Source organism: Gorilla gorilla, chromosome 5, assembly GCF_029281585.2.
Source record: "Gorilla gorilla gorilla isolate KB3781 chromosome 5, NHGRI_mGorGor1-v2.1_pri, whole genome shotgun sequence".
NCBI lineage: Eukaryota > Metazoa > Chordata > Mammalia > Primates > Hominidae > Gorilla > Gorilla gorilla.
Window position 1 is genome coordinate 57,699,897 of NC_073229.2, and position 20,753 is coordinate 57,720,649.

The 20,753-nt window shown below is 47.9% G+C and overlaps 1 protein-coding gene across 10 annotated transcripts in view; it reads right to left on the reverse strand.

The window, feature by feature from the left end:
• Positions 1–10,144, reverse strand: part of MOCS1 (molybdenum cofactor synthesis 1) — a 29,302-nt gene extending 19,158 nt beyond the window's left edge. For 4 of the 10 annotated variants that reach the window (XM_019029457.4, XM_055392081.2, XM_004043968.5 and 1 more), the window contains exons 1-3: positions 9,935–10,136; positions 2,974–3,100; positions 688–855 (exon numbers count right to left, since the gene is read on the reverse strand). In XM_019029457.4, the coding sequence (XP_018885002.2) occupies positions 688–855; positions 2,974–3,100; positions 9,935–10,057 (418 nt within the window). In that variant the 5' untranslated portion in view covers positions 10,058–10,136. Of the gene's footprint in view, positions 1–687; positions 856–2,973; positions 3,101–9,479; positions 9,682–9,934 lie in introns of those variants that run through there. The other 6 variants (XM_019029458.4, XM_055392080.2, XM_063707585.1 and 3 more) reach the window with 5 other exon arrangements.
• Between the last annotated feature and the right edge of the window lie 10,609 nt (positions 10,145–20,753).

Here is a 20,753-nt window from a genome sequence, read left to right on the forward strand (position 1 = left end):
GGCTGAGGAAGGAGAGTCACTTGAACCTGGGAGGTGGAGGTTGCAGTGAGCCGAGATCCTGCCACTGCACTCTAGCCTAGGTGACAGAGCGAGACTCTATCTCAAAAACAAACAAACAAACAACACTCAGTTTGCAAGTTAGACAAAAACACATGTCGGCCCAGATTTGGCTGCTATAACTTGCCAATTTCTGGGAAAGAGTGGCTGGTGTGAGTACATGAGGATGCACTTTAGACAGGATGGCTGAGGAAGGCCTTGCTGAGAAGATGACATGTGAACAGAGACCTGAATGAGATCGAGGAGAGCGCCCTGAGCTCCTAGCAAAGGGAACAGCACATGTCAAGGCCCGGTCATGTGAATGGGAAGGAGGGGGAAGGTGGAGAAGCCTGCGAGGGTTTTGGAGGTCAGCAAGAGCCAGGTCACGTGGGCCTCCTGGAGGACCTTGGTCTCAATGTGACAGCAAGCTACTGAGGTCTGGCATTTGCGAGCTTCATGACCTTGGGCAAGTTATCCAACCTAAGCCTCATTTTCTCATCAAAAATGGAAATAATAATAGCACCTGTCTCAGCAGGTGCTGAGAGTGTCATGTGCTAAATGAATGTCAGCTGCCAATGTTAACATCGGCATCAGTGTCCAGCCAGCTGAGGTGGCACTGGGAGAAGTGGCGATGACTTTCGTCCAACTCACCCACAATGTCCACCACGTCCGGCCGGATAAGCGGCTCTCCACCTGTGAGCCGGATCTTGTCGACGCCTTCCTTCACAAAGAGCCGGGCGAGGGTCAGGATCTCCTCTGTGGTCAGCAGGTTGGCTTTGGGGGTCAGCGGGACCCCCTCCTCGGGCATGCAGTACTGACCTGAGGGAAGGATGAATGGGAATGTGGAGGGAGGAAAGAGGCATGGCCACAGCCCCGTGATGCCTCCGTTCCCCAACTCTCCATCAGGCCAAAGGCTTCTCAAACCCATCTGGATGTGAGCGGAGACCTCACTAAACCTGAGGTGGAAAAACCCCAGGCCAGCATCTCCCCAGGCCTCACCTTTCTCATTTCTGAAACGTTAACACCTTTCCCTATGCCCAACACACACAATCTGGCCATAACATCCCTCTGTGCGAGGCCAAGGGCTTGGCTTAGAGATGAAGTAGGCTGAGGGCAGAGCCTGGCCTGACTTCCTGGGCTGAGGGCACCTGGGCAGGGGCCTTCCTCCTGGCATTGTCACCCATCCTGCTGCATTTCACTGGCTATGGCAAACAGGTAGCTTTCTCTCTGCGTGTCATGGGGTGAGAAAGAGGTACTCTCTGGCCTGGCAAAAGCTGCCATCCTCTGTAGCTACAAGCATTCTCAAATCCACTCTATCTATTTCAGGTTATCATCAGACCCATTTTATATATTGGAAAACTGAGATACTACTTGTTCATGGTGAGGTATCAGAATGGGGTAAATGAGGTGAGCAGCGGCAGGCCGTGGAAGGGCCACCATCCTCCACCGTCACTTCCTGTGGTGCAGTTTCATTAAGGTTTGGGTCAAGATCTGTTAGAGAGTCATGAAGGCAAATTACTCAGTTGGGTCCAGAACCAGTCCTTTGAGACTGAAGAGAATAAGTAAGACTACCAGAATGTAAAGCATATAGTACATCTTGTTTGGTTAAACAGTTACTAAACATACATGCATGCATTTATTGGGCCATGAAGTAATTTTATTTCTTATCGTGAGGTATAGTGAAAGAAAGAAAGTGGGGAGGAAAAGAAGGGGGGGGAAGGGGGGAAGGAGGGGGAAGGAGGAAGGCAGAAAGGGGGAGGGGAGAAGGGGAGGGGGAGGGGCAGGGGGAGGGGGAAAGGGGGAGGGGAGAAGGGGAAGGGGAGGGGGAGGGGCACGGGGAGGGAGAAAGGGGCGGGGGGAAGGGGGAAAAGGGGCAGGGGAAGGGGGAAAAGGGGCGGGGGGAAGGGGGAAAAGGGTGGGGAGAAGGGGGGAAAAGGGGCGGGGGGAAGGGGCAGGGGGAAGGGGGGAAGGGGGAAAGGGGCAGGGGGAAGGGGGGAAAGCGGGAGGGGAGAAGCGGGAGGGGGAAAGCGGGAGAGGGGAAGGGGGAAGGGGGAGAGAGGGGGAAAGAGGGGGAGGGGGGAGAGGGGGAATAGGGAAGAGGGAGGAGGAGGGGGGAAGGAGGTAGGGGGAGGGAAAGGGGATGGGGAGGGGGGAGGGAAAGGGGATGGGGAGGGGGGAGGGGAGGGGAGGGGGGAGGGGGAGGGAGAGGGATGGGAGGTGGAGGGGGGAGGGAGGGGAGGGGAAGGGGGAGGGGGAGGGGAGCAGAAAGGGGGGAGGGAGGGGAGGTGGAGGGGGAGGGAGGGGAGGGGAAGGGGGAGGGGGAGGGTAGCAGAAAGGGGGGAGGGAGGGAAGGGGGAGGGGAAGGGAAAGGGGGGAGAGGTGGAAGGAAGGAAAAGAGGGGAAGGAAGATCAACTTTGGAAGTCCCTCCAGCAGTGGCTACAGATCCAGAGCACTCTTTGGGAGGATTATGAAATGAGGCCTCTTTGTTATTAGCCTGGCCCCAGCTGATTTGGCCCGGGACTGGGGCACCTCCAGAGTCAGCAGTGCTGGCATGGGCATGGCTGTCTACTTCACATGTTTATAATGTCCACCACCCCACCCCTGGCCATGTCCTGGACTTCGGGAACTACAGGGAAACAGGAGGAAGGACCCCTGAAGAATGAGAGGTCCAGGACCCAATCTTAATTCTAAATCCAACTGCATTTATGTTTTCAAATCTAATCCCAAGTAGGACACAGCTTCTACAATCATACAACTCAGCCTTGACCCCTATCTTGCCCCTGAAGCCCACCTGGCCTGGTAAGCAAGGGGTAGCAGGTGAGGAAGTTAGAAAGCAGAACTGGAGGACACAGGAGGATTTCCAGGCACAGGGAAATTTCAGAGGCTGCTTCAGCAGATGGACACCAGCCCAGAGAGGGCTCAGGAAGGTGACTCACATCTGAGGTTGCACTTCTCTGTGAGGGAGATCCGCAGGTAGCTGTGCTGCCGGCCAAAGCTGTCTGTGAGGAAGGCGGAGAAGGGGGCTGCATGCTCCCGCAGGAACTGCCTCCGCCTGGATAGCTCCTGCAAGGACAGACCAGGGAGGAAGCATGGGCCCCTGCTACCGGGCTGGGAAGAGGCACAAGAACCGCCTGCCCCCTCCCTTACTCTGACATCTGTGTGGAGCTTCCAACTCTTCCACATGTTTGGGCTCTGCAATGTTGGGGAAGCTGGGATTGTCCCTCTTGTTGAGAAATGAGCTTGATGGGAAGGACCCACCCCTTAAGTATTCAGCTCGGGGGTCGGGGGCGGATGGTGATCTCTACTGGGAGGATTTCTGGCTGGGCAGCAAGGTGGAGGCAAGGGTGTGGGGGAATCTATTAGCCCTTATTCTTCACTCTAGCCAGTGCCAAAAAAAGGATTGTGCACCCATGGTCTTGGGCATAAATGAGAAGAGACTGCTGAAGGCCACAAGCAAGGCCCAAACCTGTCCTGCAGAGAGAAAGGAGGGAGCCAGCTTCACTCTTTCCCATGTACAAGTCTGATCTAGACTGATCCGTCTCCCCCTGACCTATCGGTCCTTGGAGAGTACAACCTGGGTCCCGACAGATGCTGATGAGATAATTGCTCCAAGGAAGTAGCATTTACCAAGCATCTTAAAGTTTCCAAAGAACGTTCTATTTTATTCCCACACCCACTCCACAAGGGATTATTATAACTAAGGCTTGGATGGGGTCCAAGAACACCCTCGGCAGAAGCAGGATTCAAACCCAGGTCTTCTGATTCCAGGTTCTTTTTTTTTTTTTTTGAGATGGAGTCTCGCTCTTTTGCCCAGGCTGGAGTGCAGTAGCGTGATCTTGGCTCACTGCAAACTCCACCTCCCAGATTCATGCCATTCTCCTGCCTCAGTCTCCCAAGTAGCTGGGACTACAGGCACCCGCCACTGCACCCGGCTAAGTTTTTGTATTTTTAGTAGAGACGGGGTTTTGCTGTGTTAGCCAGGATGGTCTCGATCTCCTGACCTCGTGATCCACCTGCCTTGGCCCCCCAAAGTGCTGGGATTACAGGCATGAGCCACCACGCCCGACCCTGATTCCAGGTTCTAAATTACTCCCTTCTATCACACAGAGAGAGTCCAAGAAGATAGGGAGGACGACAACTAGGGTGAGTAGAAGTCACTTCTCTAGAATATTTCATACAAAAAAATCACGACCCTGGAAGTCATGCATGAGATCTACAGACAAGGTTCTGGAATGGGAATAAGAACCCCTGGTTTCTGCAGCAGGTATGACCTGGCACACTGTGAAAGTCCCTTAACTTCTCCAGGCCTGCTTTCCCAGTTGTAAAATAAGAATACAGCTACAGGCTAAGGTTGTCTTGCTAGGAGTAAAGACAGGGGTGGGGTGGTAGTGGTGGTATCAGAAGATGGTAGGTGAACACTTACAATTATGACGGAGAACAGAAGGCCTCAGGCCCTCCAAAGGTCTAGCGCAACTATGCCTACAATTAGGAGGAAGAAGCATTTGCTTCAGTAAGTTCCTCAGCTCCAGCTGCACATTAGAACCATCTGGAGAACTTTAAAAAAAGATTCCAGTGGAGACCAGCTAAATCTGGATCTCTGAATCTGTTACGTTTTCAATCTCTCCAGGTAATTCTCACCGGCAGCCCTTGACTGGGTCAAGAGCCACTGAGTGGCTCAAAGATAAGAGACATGAGAGTATGTGTGAAGCTGCTCTTGATTTTCTGGGCCCATAAAACATTCCTCACTCTACCCACCGCGGGAGAATTTCCCACCTCCTCTGAGAAGCCCTGCTCACCATCCTGTGGGGAGTAAGCAGCAGTCACTTCTCTAACTGCCGTCTGCTATAATCACAACAGTCACTTCCTCCCTCCCTGCGGTGTGATGGAGAAAACTCAAACTCAACCCATTGCCTTTCCACAGACAGCCTCAGGGGTGGGGCGGGGAGCACTCCATAATCAAGAATCCCATCAGCCACCAGAGTCCAGATGAGATACCTGGGAATCTGGATGTATTGCAGTGCTGTGCCCACTTTTTCATCAACAGCTATTTGCAATTCAGTCATGTTAGTCACCCCAGATTCTGCCTCTTCACTTGCCAAGATACCCCCCTCAACCCAGTCTTGACATGATGGGGGGACGGGGTGGCTGGATGGGGGAGGAGTCAAAATAAATCAAAGAATTGGAAGTTGAGAGTACCAAGGAGCATGATTCAGCAGAAAACTGAGAGCAAGCAGTGTGATGGAGCAATCAAGAATGGAATTAGGGGCCGGGTGTGGTGTTTCATGCCTGGAATCCCAGCACTTTGGGAGGCCGAGGAGGGCAGATCATTTGAGGCCAGGAGTGTGAGACTAGCCTGGGCAACATGGCGAAACCCCGTCTCTACTAAAAAATACAAAAGTTAGCTGGCTGTGGTGACGCGAGTCTGTAATCCCAGCTACTCGGGAGGCTGAGGCAAGAGAATCGCTTGAACCCAGAAGGCAGATGTGGCAGTCAGCCAAGATCGCACCACTGTACTCCAGCCTGGGCAACAGAGCGAGACTCTCTCAAAAAAAAAAAAAAAAAAAAAAAAGGAATTTGGTGCTTTTGTTCTGGCAATGGGAGAGGCTGGTCAGATTTCACTTTTAAGAACTTTTGTGACCTTGTCTAGACTTATGCAGACTGCACCACCCGTTCTGAACCCAGCCTCCTAAACACACACACTCTCACCCTGCCAGCAACGCAAACTCATTACTTAGATATTCACGAGCCCCATTCCTGCATCTTCTCTCCTCTAACACTGCATGCCCTACTTTCATTCTTCTACTTTTTTCCCTGTCCCTTAAATCTCCTGGAGGAAAAAAATGTCAGCACCAGTCAAAGGAGCCCAAGATTCAGAGGGAATGATAGGACAGAGTAGACAGCAACCCTGCTTGCTCAGGAGGGCTGGGACATGCCAGAGGTAGTAGGAAGCACTCAACGGATCATATTCCCAGGGTCCCAGGCTGGCCCGGGCTGTTTCCTCTCCATGAGAAGTCATTCTGCCTGATTCAGTATCCCCAGTGTCTAGCACAGGATGTTGGTACATTTTGAATCATATGAACAAATAGTCCTGTCCTTAATGTAAACAGAAAGGTCGTATATGCAAAAGCCAGTTACATGGGGGTAATCATTTCCCGGCTGGTCTCTACTGTCAAAATGGTTTAACCTGGTATAGTGGTTTGAAACCCTGGCAGCACATCAAAATCACTCAAGGAGCTTCAAGAAGGATTCTAGCTTCAAGAAGGAGCTAGAATCTGTCCCAAAGATTCTAGCTCAATCTAGTGCCTCAGCTGTGCAGCCAGGGCTGAGAACCATCGGCCTAGTGACACCAAGTGCCAGGTGCTATTTTAATCCGGGGCAAGTTGTTGTGGTTCTGAGCACAGGATTTGGAGTAGGTGAGCCTATATTACAAGCCTGGCTCTAGCTGTTGAGCAAGTCAACTAAATTCTCGAAACCTTAGTTTCCTCATCTATGCAGTGGAAATAATAATCCAACCTAACTCAGTTGGAGGAGTTCCTGGCACCGAGGTTTTCATTCAGTGATCCATGGAGGAACACTGATGTGTGCTGTGATCAGTTTTTCTAGTTTGTCAGCTTCCCTTCCCTTCCAAGAACCTGGCCTTCCAACCCTACTAACAGCAGATGGCCAGAGGCAGGGTTTCAAAGCTGCTGCCACACCACCCAAGTGGGGTCTGAGCATCCCCAGGACCACCAATACTGGTGCGCATCAGCAGGCACTAAGCAGCCTGCCAGACACTACTGGTCATCTCATGTCTACCCAATGCAGATTACGGTGAAGGGGGTGGGGAAGGGTGGGACAAAAGAGTTAAAGCGGGACCCTACCCTCAAGGTGCCTTCCTCTACTAGTTACTCATCTTAGGCTTCTGATTTGACTGCTAAAGGCTAGCCCTCAAATAGCTCCAAAGTCTAAACAGAGCAGCAGGGTTATTCAAGAGGAAAAAAAGCACATTCCAAATCTAAGTATCAGTGGCCCTGATTTACCCTGCTATTGGGATGATGTATACTAAGGGTCTCTTAAAACTAATCTCTTTTAAATGAGAGGACCCAACAAAGAGCCTAGCCTAGCTTGATTCTCCTTCCCCCTCCCCTCATTCCCACCCTAAGTGTGAGGTCTTTACACCTATAGCTTCTGAGAAGGACAGTCACATTTCACTGAAACATGGATTTTGAGGAGCTGGGCAGATTGGAAGTCAAGATGACCCCCTGAAAGCCCTCTTTCCCTCCTCCCCCTCATTCTCCCTCACCAGTGCCTGCTGTACTCCTTCTACCTTCACCCACACCCACTTCCTTGCAGCCTAACCCCTAGCCAGCATTTGTTTTTTCTGGCCCCCTGAACAGATGGGTGCCTTTGCCTTGCCTAGACTCACCCTCCCTGCTTCCCCTGCCACAGGCAGCAGGCTTCATTGTTGCCCAACAAAGCCTGCATGGAGCCTCAGAGGGAGAAAGAGGGATACAGCACTCCCAGGCTAGGCTGAACCCTGCAAAGATTGTCTGGGCCACCCCAGACGCAGGCTGGCAGGTTGCTGTGTCTCCCCCACCCACCTCCCCATTGACCCACACACTACTCCTTTCCATAGCTAGAAGCTACTCGACCTGTCCTTGGACTCAGCCCACAGCCCCCTTTCTGCAATCCTCACAGCCAGCTCCCACTTACACCTCACTTCTCTCCCTCACACCCTCATCCTGCCACACAAACAATGCCCAGTGGCTTTCCATCCTAGCTCTCCAAGCACCTCCCATCCCAAACCAGACTACCAGAGCCCTGTGTGGGCGTGTTGGGGGAGACACACCCTGCAAGAAGGGGTTCAAGGTGTCCCCATCCCAACTAGCAAGCTCTGGAGATGAGCAGAACATATCCATTTCCAGACTCACCTCCCCTTAGAGTCTCCTCAAGACAGGTTTCTGTGCCCTCCCCCATCTTATGATGGGCTGGCCCAGCCCTCTCATTTTATAAACATGAAGCAAAAGGAAGTGACAGCCCCAGGAGCCAGGTGAAATTGGAGGCGAAACTGGCGGGTGAAAACATGGGACTCCCTGTCCAGTGTGGTCTACTATGCCACGTGACTCCTCACTAGTTAAGTTTCAAGCAGCTACAATTATTGGCTGAATCCACTGCCTGCACAACCCTGCGTTAAGCGCTTGTGGGGATAGAAAGGCGGAGGTGCACCCAGCCCTCAGGAACTCCCAGTCTGCTGAAGATAATCCTAATGAGATGTCCAGGATTCAATATGAGTTGACAGAATAGCTATCCAACAAGTCCAGATGGGAGGGGACTCACAGGACAGAGCATGTGCCAGTGGCAGCATGGATAATAGTAATTACCACCAACATTTACATAACACAGCACTTACATGGGCTAAGCTTTGTTCTAAGTATATACGTTAACATATGTTAACTCTTTTAATCCCTGTGACATCCTATGAAGTAGACACTTTTATTCGTACTTTGCAGATGAGAAAACAGACACTGAGAGGTAAGGGGACTTGATGAATCCCTAATAAGGGATGGGGCTGCCCCAGAGTCTATGTTCTCCTTTCTGCCACATTACCCCTCCCTTCAGTGTAAAGGGATGGATAGGAGCAGGCTCTCTCCCTGGCCTCCACACAGGGAGGACGGAAAAGCATTAGAGTTGAGTTCCTGCCCTCTACTTTACAGCTCTGCGACTGGAGGAAAGTTAGATTAGCCCCCTCATCTGAACATACAAACTCTACTCACCTCACATGGCTTAGTGACGACTAAATGCTTCCACATGTGAGTCACTCAACACAGGTTCTCTCATGAAAGACCAGTACAAAACAAACTAGGGGGTGGGGGGCTGGAGAAGAAAAGTCCCTTTTCTTGAATTCTTTAAAGATCTCTCAGCCATCTTTGCTTTCCTATCTCTTCCTCAATGATGTTCAGAGTTCGAGGATACTAAAGTCTTCACTTCCCAACCATGGGCCTGCTTATCTGAGGATCCCAGAGGGGCTTAGATTTGGGCAAAGCAAATTTGGCGGAAGTCATTGAGCAATACGGGGGAGGAGGGAGCAGTGATCTTATGAATCCCAGGACAGGAAGCCTAGTTCTGGGAGACGGGGAAAAAAACGCCTAGATAGGTACCGAAAAGAGGTTTCACTAAATGAAAAGAGGTACTTTTCCCCCCAAATTATTCCCTAACCACCTGAGCAGAAGAACAACCAAAACCTAAAACTTTTCATGACTTGAAACACTCTGAGGGGTGCTGGCAAGGACTGAGGGATCTTACCCCAAACCCTAAAGACAGAGGAATTTCTCACCTGGAAGAGGCCACGTCCTGCCCTGTTCTGCTCTAGGATAAGGCTGAACCCTCCCAAGGTTAATAAAAAAGACAAGGAGAGTCAGCAAAGGATGGGTTACAGAGCCCTGGGACTACAGTAACAACTCACCGTTGGTGACACCGAGGTGACATGTTTAGTCAGTCGCACTATGAAGCAGGTGTCACAGGGACACCTGATCTTTGAGCTCCGGGGATAGTGAGGGAAAATGTTTAAGAAAGAGGGTGGGTGCAAGGCAAGGCTGAAAGGTACTAAGACACCTCACTGGACCCAAAATCCCAGTCCTCCTCAGCTTACCCCAATTTCTGGCCAAGCTCAGGGCTAGAAGGGGTGGCGTGGCTGGGGGGCAGGGAGGTTCTGAAGCGGGACTCCCAGGAGCCTCTCCCGCTGGGCTAGCGGGTGAGACCGGGCGGTCCATCTGGAGAACATCGCTCCACTGAGGAGTGCCAACGGGTCCCTCCCAGAAGCGGTCAAGCAGATAGGCCGGGAGCTACTGGGGGAAAAGGGCAGTGTGCCCGGGCCACTCCTGCCCCGGGAAGCTGTGGACGCAGGCGGGGTGGGCTCACCTCCGAGGCAGCTCGCGCGGACTCCCCGGGGCAGGGCTGTGTCACCGGAGCCCCTGAGCTGCAGCTCCGGGCGCTGGACCTCAGAAGCCGCCGCAGCATCCGGGACAGTGGCCGCGCCGCCATGAAGCCTGATCCGAGCGGAACCGCAGCCCGCTTCGGGAGCACACTGGCCGGGCACTCGCCCCCGGGGTCATCCCAGCAAGGGCGGGGAGGGGCAGGGGGAGGGCGGGACCCGCGCAGCCAATAGGCGAGGACGCAGTCCCGCGTGGCCTTGTGGGAGCTGTAGTACGCTCCCTGTGCCCACTTTCCTGGGCCGGGGTAGCGCTCTAGGGCAGAAGGGTAAACTCAGGTAAGGAGTGGGGTTTCTTTTCCTTCCAGTTTTTCTGGCTGCTCTAGTCTCAGATTTAGGTCGTGGTGTGACAGTAGGCAGGACAGGACAAGGGCCAAACGAATGAGGCACTGCCTTGGGTGCAAAATTTAAGAGGGTGCCAGGTAAACTGCGGTTATCAAAGTAAGTAATTTTTTAATGTAATATTTCAAAAAATCGTAATAAATTTTCAGAAGTCCGTGAAATATCAACATTCTAAATAAAAAGATTGATCCTACACTTGCATGACTCACATCACTCAGTGCACCATAGTGCAGATTGTGGTTGTAAAACAGTCAGTTAGGTCTTTCAAGATACACTTCTCCAGTTGTGCCCCAAAAGGATATTACCAATCTTGCCTTCTCCACGAAAAAAAAAAAAAAAGACTATATGAGAAGTCACAGAAAGAGTGGACAACATTTTTGAAATGCTTCTTATACACCAAGCACCATGCTAAATGTTATTTAAAACAATCCTGGTATGAATAGAATGTCCATTTTGCAACTGAGGACATTGAGGCTTAGAGAGACCAGGTAATTTTCTCGAAGTCACACAGCTGATAGTGGGTTTCAAACCCAGGGCAATCTGCTTTCTACAGTCATTCAATCAAGATTCAGTATGTGTTAGGAATGGTGGGGTGTGCCTCTTCCTCTCTATAAAAAGCAGAGTGCTGTAGTCCTTTAAGATTTTGGATAACACACACAATAATGAGCTTATGTACTAAGAATAATTATGCTCAAACCAGCCTGTTGTATCCAAAACCCTATCCCTGTGGAATTGCAAGAATAAAACACCGGCTGGAACATACAGCTGCCAAGTGCATGCTTAGGAAGTGGGAATATAGCTCCTGATCTTGAAGAATTGACCGAATAGTGGGAGAGGAAAAAATAACTGAATATAACTGACTTTTACAAATGCAGTGGGACTGTCAGAAAAGCTGAGATGATTTTAGCCTTAGATTCAATGTGAGTTTCTCACAATGATACTCAAAATTCAGAAAATACATTGTGGGAGATGAAAGTGTATCTGGGGTATGTTTGAAACTGATGCGACAAGTATGCCAGAGGTCTGTTTGCAAGGGGCCTGAAGACCAACTGAAGACTGTTCAAGCTCTGTCCACTGCTAAGTTTAGATATGTCTGGATTTATCAGGAAAACTGGGTATGGGGGAGAGAAGGATAAAAACTTTTTTTTTTTTTGTATGTATGAGGCTTGAAGAGCCTTCTAGAGAGGACTCAACCTCAGGGAAGAAGCCATCTGACATATGAACTTGATCCAAGAATGTCACCAGCTCCTTGGAGCCTCTCTAGATTCCACCCTCTTCATACAAATTGTGTGTGATCATCCCTTCACTTGGGCTTTACTGTCATCTTTTATAGAACTTGGGTCTCCAAGGCAAGACCTAAGGCTTATTCAGTTCTGTTTGAAGGCTGAAATCCTCTCCATATTATCATACATCTACTTGGACTCCTGTAGTGCTGGGAAACTTTCTGGCTTCCCGATGTTGTCTGGTCCACTTAAATGTCTCCCCGCCTATTAAAGTTCTTACTTGTATTCAGCAAAAAAGTGCCCCTTTCTGTCAACATATGGTGATTAAGTGTCATCAGGGCCGAATCCTCTGCTAATGGCTGGGAATAAGGAAATACTTTCAAGGGCTCACAGCCTGCAGTAGGGCTCTGATGTGGCAAGTCCATGGATTGATTTGGAGGGTTCTGTAGACCCCTGAACTTGAATGCATAATACTGTATTTTTTTTTTTTCCTGGGGAATGGTGGCTTTTTGTCACATGCTCAAAGAGCCTCATGGAACATACTGTCCTAGAAATCTCTCTTTTGTGATACCCTCCTATTGGCCCTAGTTTTAGCCCCCTAGGCATATACATCCTCTCTTTGAGACCTTAACCCAAGTACTCTCTTAATGATAAACAGCAGCAGTTATTGCCAACCCTTGTACACAATGTCTTGTGAGCCACTGCACCATCTTCTCTAATACAATTTGGTTTGCCTAGGTCCTGGTGGCAGACTGTATTTGCAAGATGGCTGCAACAATATTTCCTGTCTCGTATGTTCTAGAGCTGTGTTGTCCAATAGAAACTTCTGCAATAATGGAGATATTCCATGTCCTGACATAGCTATTGAACACATGAAATGTGGCTAGTGTGACTGAGAATTGGATTTCTAATTTTATTAAATTGTCATTAATTGAAGTGTAAACAGCCATGTGTGGCTACTGGCTACTGTATTATTCAGCCCTGTGATAGAATTTTGCTTTCTCCAGAAGGGGTGGAATTAACTTTCCTTCCTTTGCATCTGGGTCAGTTTGTAACTTGTTTGTAACAGTGTGAAAGTGATACTGCATGGCTTTTGAGACTAGGTCAGAAAAGTATGATGCAATTCCCACCTTACAATTTATCTCTAGTGATCTGTTCTCCAGCTGACAGGAAGATATGTTTCTCCTTATTCCCCACCCATTTTCTCCACACTTGACTTTCATCTCCCAACTCCCCCTCAAAAAAAGATCCAGGATGTGATTTCCAGCCATATGTCCATTGTCTCTTCTAATAGGAGCCTCAAGTGTCCAGTCACCTGAATATTCATTCAAACCTATCCCCTATTCCATCAGTAACTGTGGACTCTCCTTGCAATTTTAAGCATTTTAGTGAAGCAATAAAGTTTCAAAAAATATTGTATCAACTATTCCTATCATTTCTCTTTTGAGGACCTTGTTCAGGATAGTCTTTATTTGCCCCTCCAGATCCTTCTCCACCCTGCTCTGAGGACCAGGAGGTTGACTTCTACCAACTGCATTGATGGCATCATCCAGGTGCCCTGACCTCTGGTTTCCAGGTGGATCTTGCCAATATGGAGCATGGCAGGAGATCAGAGAGCAGGAGGAGAGAAAAGCTGGAATATCTATTCTTCCTGATCCCCCCTGTTTTGCTCTGGCTACAGCTGTAGTTGGTGTCATCTGGCCTCTCCGCCATGATTCCACCTCCCACTTAGTTCAGTAACACTATTTCTCACATTTGTTTCTTCACTTCAGACTGGAGTGGGATTGGCTTTCTTCTGCTGATTGTCCTTGGATGCCTCAGCATTCCTGTTGCCCCCCTCAGCCCGCCCACCTTAACCTTGCCCACACCTCCAAAATAGTCTCTCTTAATGATAAAGAGCAGCAGTTACTTTTTTATTAAAACTTCATGAAAATATCCCTTCAAAAATTTTAGCTGAGTATGCCGTTTCTTGCTGGTTCCCTGATACAGGATTCGTGGACTCCTCCCTTCCATAGTACCCTTTGTTAATAGTGGCAATTACAACAGAGTGACATTGTTTATTTATATGCCTTCTGCACTATAAACCCTCTGAGGGCTGTTGCCAAATCTAAATCATCTGTAATCATACCACCTAGCATGGTATTTAATGCACAATAGGCTCACAATAAGTACATTAAATGGCAGATTCCATATCCTTGATTTGCCTGTAAGATGGCTGTTATGGTTTGGATATGGTTTGTCTGTCTCCACCAAATCTCATGTTGAAATTTGATCCCCAGTGTGGCAGTGGTGGAAGGTGTGGGTCATGGGTGTAGATCCCTCATGAATGGCTTGGTGCTGTTCTCATGCTAGTGAGCAAGTTCCCAGGGGAATGGATTAGTTCCCATGAAAGTGTGTTGTTATAAAGCCAGGACACTTGTCCAGTTTGGCCCTTTTGTACTGATGCTAGCTTCCCCTTTGATCTTCTCCACCATATCTTGACATAGCACAAAAGCCCTCACCAGAGGCTGAGCAGATGCTAATGTCATGCTTCTTGTAATGAGATAAATAAACCTCTTATCAATTGCCCAGCCCCAGGTGTTCCTTCTATAGAAGTACAAAACAGACTAAGACAGCTGTGTCAGCCAGCCTGGGCTAGATTGTACTGTTGTAACAAATAACTCTAATATCTCAAAGGCTGAAAATCACAAGTGTTTATTCTCTCATTTGGGCTACGTGTCCAGCAAAGGTGTATTTGTCTGCTTTACATTGCTGTAAAGGAATAATGGAGACTAGGTAATTTATAAAGAAAATAGGTTCATTTGGCTTATGGTTCTGTGGGTGTATAAGAAGCATGGTACCAGCGTCTGTTTCTGGTGAGGGCTTCAGGAAGCTTCCAATTATGGTAGAAGGCAGAGGGAAGCAGGCATGACATGGGGAGAGGAGGGAAGTCACATTAAACAACGAGCTCTTGCATAAGCTAATGGAGTAAAAACTCACTTGTCACCTAGGGGATGACACCAACCTATTCCTGAGGGATTTGTTCCCTTAGCCCAAACACCTCCTACCAGGCCCCACCCTCCAACACTGGGGATCAAATTTCAACATGAGATCTGGAGAGGACAAACATCCAAACTATGTCCAAGAGTTAGCTGTGAACTTTGTTTCCGGTCAATATTGCCCTCACTCTGGGTCCCGGCCTGATAGGGCAGCGAATATCCACATAGAACATTTGTGGTTACCAAGAGGGAAAAAGAGTGTGGCAAACAGCAAACTGGCTCTTACAGCTTCTTTCTGGAAGTGTCACACATCACTCTGCTTGAAGCAAGTCACATGGCTGTATCTAATTTCAAAGGGAAGAGCAGCTTCGTCCTCCCTCAGAGAGGGAACGCAGATGCTGGTGAACAGTAAAATAACCTTACTCCAGGAACAAACTTCCCCTTGCTCTGTTATGTATCATCCAGTTTTTCCATTCAACTCTTCCACTTCTTTGCACCTATCACTCCCCTTGCATACTGAAACCAGCCATGGCAGCCTTATGCATCTGCATGTATCATGCATACCCTCAGAGCCATGAGGTGCTGACTAGGAGTCTCTTGTTTAGATTCTGTCATCAGCAAAACTAAGAGGAGAGTTTGTAATACCTCTTTAATTCGATTGTTTTCAAAGTGTGGATTTCAGAGGTCAACACTAGTTTCATAGTAATATTAAGACATCGTGCCAGGCGCGGTGGCTCCTGCCTGTAATCCCAGCACTTTGGGAGGCCGAGGCAGGCGGATCACAAGGTCAGCAGATCGAGACTATCCTGGCTAACACGGTGAAACCCCGTCTCTACTAAAAACACAAAAAATTAGCTGGGCGTGGTGGCGGGCGCCTGTAGTCCCAGCCACTCAGGAGGCTGAGGCAGGAGAATGGCGTGAACCCGGGAGGCGGAGCTTGCAATGAGCCGAGATCACACCACTGCACTCCAGCCTGGGCAACAGTGCGAGACTCCGTCTCAAAAAAAAAAAAAAAAAAAAAGAAAGAAATCGTCTTTTCCACTCTCATGCTCCTATGACCACATAGGAGTTTTCTATGTGTGATTTCACAGATTGAACGCAGAAGCAGATATGAGAATCCAGTTGCCTTCTACTAAGCCAGACATGAAAGCAAGTTGCCAAAATGTAGCACAATGCCACTTTTTTTCCCCTGTTTTTGTTTTGGAAATTATTGTTGTTTTCATAAAGCATTATGTTAACATGTAATAGGTATTATGGACATTGTTATTTTTCAGTGAGTTAAATGTTTTCAGATTTTCTGAGTTTGAATTTCTAATATCATAACTATAAATCAAATAAATTGATATAGTAAATAGAAATTAAATATTTCAAAAGATCTATTGTACAACATGGTGACTGTGGTTGATAACAATATATCGTATCTTGAAAATTGCTAAGAGATTTTAAGTGTTCTCGCCACACAAAAAAGTGAGGAAATGCAAGTGTTAATGTTAATTAGCTCAATTTAGCCATTTCATAATGTATGTTTCAAAACATTGTATATGATATATACTATTTCTGTCAATTTAAATAAGTTAAAAATAGGTATTAAGTAGATATAACACAAATAAACAAATAAGCTCTTTTGGGATGTTTGATACTTCAGAGCAGTGATCCACAACCCTTTTGGCACCAGGGACCAGTTTTGTGGAAGACAATTTTTCCATGGGGGCAGTGGTGGGGGAATGGTTTCAGGATGGAACTGTTCCACCTGAGATCATCAAGCATTAGGTTCTCAGAAGAAACATGCAACCCAGATCGATCCCTTGCAGGCGCAGTTCACAATAGGGTTTGAGCTCCTCTGAGAATCTAATGCTGCTGCTGATCTGACAGGAGGCAGAGCTCAGGAGGTCATGGCTCGCTTGCTTGCTACTCACCTTCTGCTGTGTGGCTCAGTTCCTAACAAGCTACAGACCGGTACCAGTCCAAGGCCTGGGGGTTGGGGACCCCTGCTTTAGAGTATAAAGAGTTCCTGAGACAAACAATTTGAGAATTGCTGCCGTAATACACAACCTTTCATCCTCTAGAGACATCCTAATTATTCTCTATAACTGCTGTGTCCACATCACCCTCCCCAAGCCATTGAGAAGAATATAGAATAAACTCTTACCTATCCCCCATTTCCCTGAGCTCCTGGAGTGGGCTGTTTTCCTATGGAGTTGATGATGAGATTGGTTTGAGGGTCCTCATCCTGAGGTTTGACAGGAGCCCTACACTGGGAATCAGCTCCACGTTTCACATCCAACCTCTGCCACAGAGTCACTTTCTCTCTACTAGTTTAGGCTCCTCATTGACTGGAAATAAAAAACTGGTCTTCAGCTTTGTTGTGAGACTTGAGTCATGGAATGCTTAAGCAAGTGCTCTGTTGTTTTTATGATATTGTTTTAGGGCAAGGAGGGCCTTACTCATGTTACTGAAACCATCCTTTCTCACAGGAACGAGATTAAAGAGATTAGCTCTTTTGGATGTATTGAGCCTATAGGAAAACTCTTATTAGAATTAGGTAACCCCCATAAGGGATGGCGGGTTCATTATAAACCATGTATATAACTCAGCTCAAAATAGTTTAACTGTTTTCCAAGAGTAGGTAGCCAAGAGCAATAATGGGAAGTAGGGTAGGTATGATAATGAGTTAGGAAAAAATAAGGCACAGGGATTGCCAAGAAGGATGGGCCCCAACTCTCAGGGAGTCCTGAGACCCTTGGTGTGTGGGAGAAGAGGAGGGGCTCGGAGGACACTGAGAACTTTCTTCTGAGGTATTCCCAGGTCTTTTGCAGGCCAGACTGTCACCCCTGTTATGAAATCATCCTGAACTGTTTTCTCCTACTGATCTTCTTAGTGTATGGTGGTTTTAAACAGGTCCATAAATTCTTAAATATTCTTCACTTTAAAAGGTGGAGCCTAGTTCCCCTCCCCTTAAATGTGGGCTGAACTTATGAACTCTAGCAAAGCAAATGTGGCAGAAGTGATGGTGTTAGGCTCCTGAGGGTAGTCAGTAAAAGACCACGTGGTTTCCTCCTTGCTCCCTCTGGGAGAAGCCAGCGGCCATGCTGTGAGCAGTTCTCTGGAGATGCCCATTTGACGAAGACTGAACGTCCTGCCAACAGCCAGTTAGGAACGAAGGCCTCCAACCAACAGCCATGTATCAGAACCATTTTGGATAGGACTCCTCCAGACCTAGTCACAGCTTCATGTACCTGCAGCCCTTGCTGAGATCTTCACTGCAGTCTCACAAGATATCCTGAACCAGAAACATCCAGCCAAGCCACTCCCAGGCTCCTGCCCCTTAGAAACTGGGTGAGATAAATACTGGTTGTTCTTAGCTGTTACATTTTGGAGTAACTTGTTACACAGCAATAGAAAATTTAAAAGTTGTGTGTGAATTCCTACAGTGAGTTGCTGTTTAACTATATTGCCTGTTGCCATCACAGGAAAGAGATGCTGTTTATGTCTGTAACTGTATTGGTGGCGTTCTGGGCCATTTGTTCTCCATGTGCCCCACCCTTCCCTGGGATCCATTCTCCACCTGTCTTTGCCCCCTGTTCTCTGCCCCAAGAGGTTGATCCCATGGACCCCCTTGCCTTCAGGCTTCTGTTTGGAGTCCATTCACGGAAGAGACTGGGAGGGGAGCAGAGGACAGCATGGGAGAGAGATCTGGGCATGGGCAACTCCTCCCCGCCAACTCTGCATTCTTTTCTACCAGCCGAGGGAGGCAAGAGATGACTTTACACCTGACTTTGTTCTACTCACACCTACAGAGTTAGAGTTCACTGTGTTAAGGCCCATGCATTTAGAAGAAAAGCAACTCACGTGTGGCTCTACATTTGAACTAGAAAATAACCTTTAATTCCCCTAAGACAATCAAATCCACTAAACTCAGGCCTAATTCCTCTGCAAGCAAGATCAAGTTGTACTGTCTGGATTATGCAGTGTCTGTTTGTTAAATTGGGTTGGGGTAATTATTGGGGTGGAGAGATAAAACAAGAAGTATCAAAGGCTGACATTTTTGGAAACACCTCAGAAGTCCTCGCTCATCAGAATTGGCCCAGCTGAGAATGCCACCTGACATGTTCCCTCCTGGGACAAGTCAGTGAAGGGCAAGCCTCTGTAAGTAAGGCAGGTGATGGCTTGGAAAGAGCCCTGGCTCAGCAGTGGCGGCGATCTGATTTGTGCCAGTCCTCACTTGGCACAAATTCCCTGCTTAACCTTGGGCCAATTACTTCATCTCTCTGGTTTCATCATATGTCAGAGGGGAAACTGCCTGTCTTATCTACTTCACAGGGTGGTGGGTTGCGAGAAATCAATTAGAGAGGATTTTACTATATTATTAAAATATAAGATGAAGCACAAAGAGGTGAAGTAAGCAGCCCAATGATGCATAGCTAATAAGGGGTGAAGCTGAGAACCAGGGGGGTTAACATGTCCGGCTCGCAAATCCACACTCTGAAGCCCTATCCTTTCTGTGTTCTTGACCCTGACCACACCCCTGCAAACAGTCCCTTTAGTACATTCTGAGTGTCCCTTTGGCTTCCCCTTTCTTTCCTGCTGCAATCCTATGCTATACTTGATTGTCTTCCACGATCTCTTAATATTCAAAAGGGGCAGAGGAAAACTTAAAAAACTAAGCTTGAGTTAAAAAGAACTTTACATGTTGTAAAGTTCAATTTATAAAGCCACATTCTAAGTAGAGAAAGTCTATCAATCATAAATGTAAAACATAACTTTCCCTATCCTTTTTTTTTTTTTTTTTTTGAAGAGGAGTCTCGCTTTTGTCGCCCAGGCTGGAGTACAGTGGCATGATCTTGGTTCACTGCAACCTCTACCTCCTGGGTTCAAGCGATCCTCCTGCCTCGGCCTCCCAAGTAGCTGTAGCTGGGATTACAGGTACCTGCCACCACACCCAGCTAGTTTTTTTGTATTTTTTTGTAGACCTGGGGTTTCACCATGTTGGCCAGGCTGGTGTCAAACTCCTGACCTAAGGTGATCTGCCTGCCTCGGCCTCTCAAAGTGCTGGGATTACAGGCAAAAGCCACCACGCCTGGCCCCTGACCCCGTTTTTTTTTTTGTTTTTTTGTTTTTTTTTTTTTGTTGTTTTTTTGAGACAGAGTTTCGCCCTTGTCAGCCCAGGCTTGAGTACAACGTCACAACCTCGGCTCGCTGAAACCTCCACCGCTTGTGTTCAAGTGATTCTCCTGCCTCAGCCTCCCGGTGGCTCATGCCTGTAACCCCAGCACTTTGGGAGGCCAAGTTGGGTGGATCACTTGAGGTCAGGGGTTCAAGACCAGTCTGGCCAACATGGTGAAACCCTGTCTCTACTAATACAAAAATTAGCCAGGCATGGTGGTCCCTATCCCTTTTCTAAAGAATATTATGGAGTTGATGTGAATCAGAACATAAGTTCAAAGTCTCTTTTCTGAAGGCTGAGGGGCCAGATAGATTTTGGAATTTAGGAGTGTTTGGGGTTTGAAATGTCATACACTGTACATTATATACATTTTGTATGTATATGTAAAAGCATATGAATATAGAACATAAGACAGGGGCTAGGAAAGCCCCCAGTAACCAAGCAATTTTTCTGCAAGAAAATATTCACACGAAGTAGGGTAATAGTTATAAATAGTTCACATCACACGGCCATGTTTTGTTGACAGATGAAGTATGGAAAAATTTTCAGTGTACAGAAGTAGTTTAATTTTGGAATTACACTTAAGGGATAATAGACTTGAGGTAATATAGAATTGGGCCAAGGGTAATCAAGATAAACTCTGTTTCATTACTGAGAAGATTACACACTTTCCTTTTCTAGTTCTAGTTACCTCTCCAGGAAGGAGAACCACATTTTACAGCTTTGTTCCCTCCTCAAGTCAGTTGAAGTTTGGTAGATTGGAACAGTCCCTACTAGCAACATCAAGCCATGAAACACTGATCCTAAGAAAGTAATCAGAGATTTTGCTTTTGACATGGGGATGTCTTCCGTTTGCACCACCAGGCCTCCCCTCCATCTTCTGCACCTTGCTCTGGCCTCAGAAGGCTGATCTGCAGGGATGACCCTCCCCATCTGGTTCTGATGGGGCCTGTCCAGTGGGGAGCCCTGGCAGGAGACTAGAGAGAGGGAGAAGAGTTTGTGAGGGTACCAGGCCCTTGGCTGCTTCCCTTGGTGGCTGCCT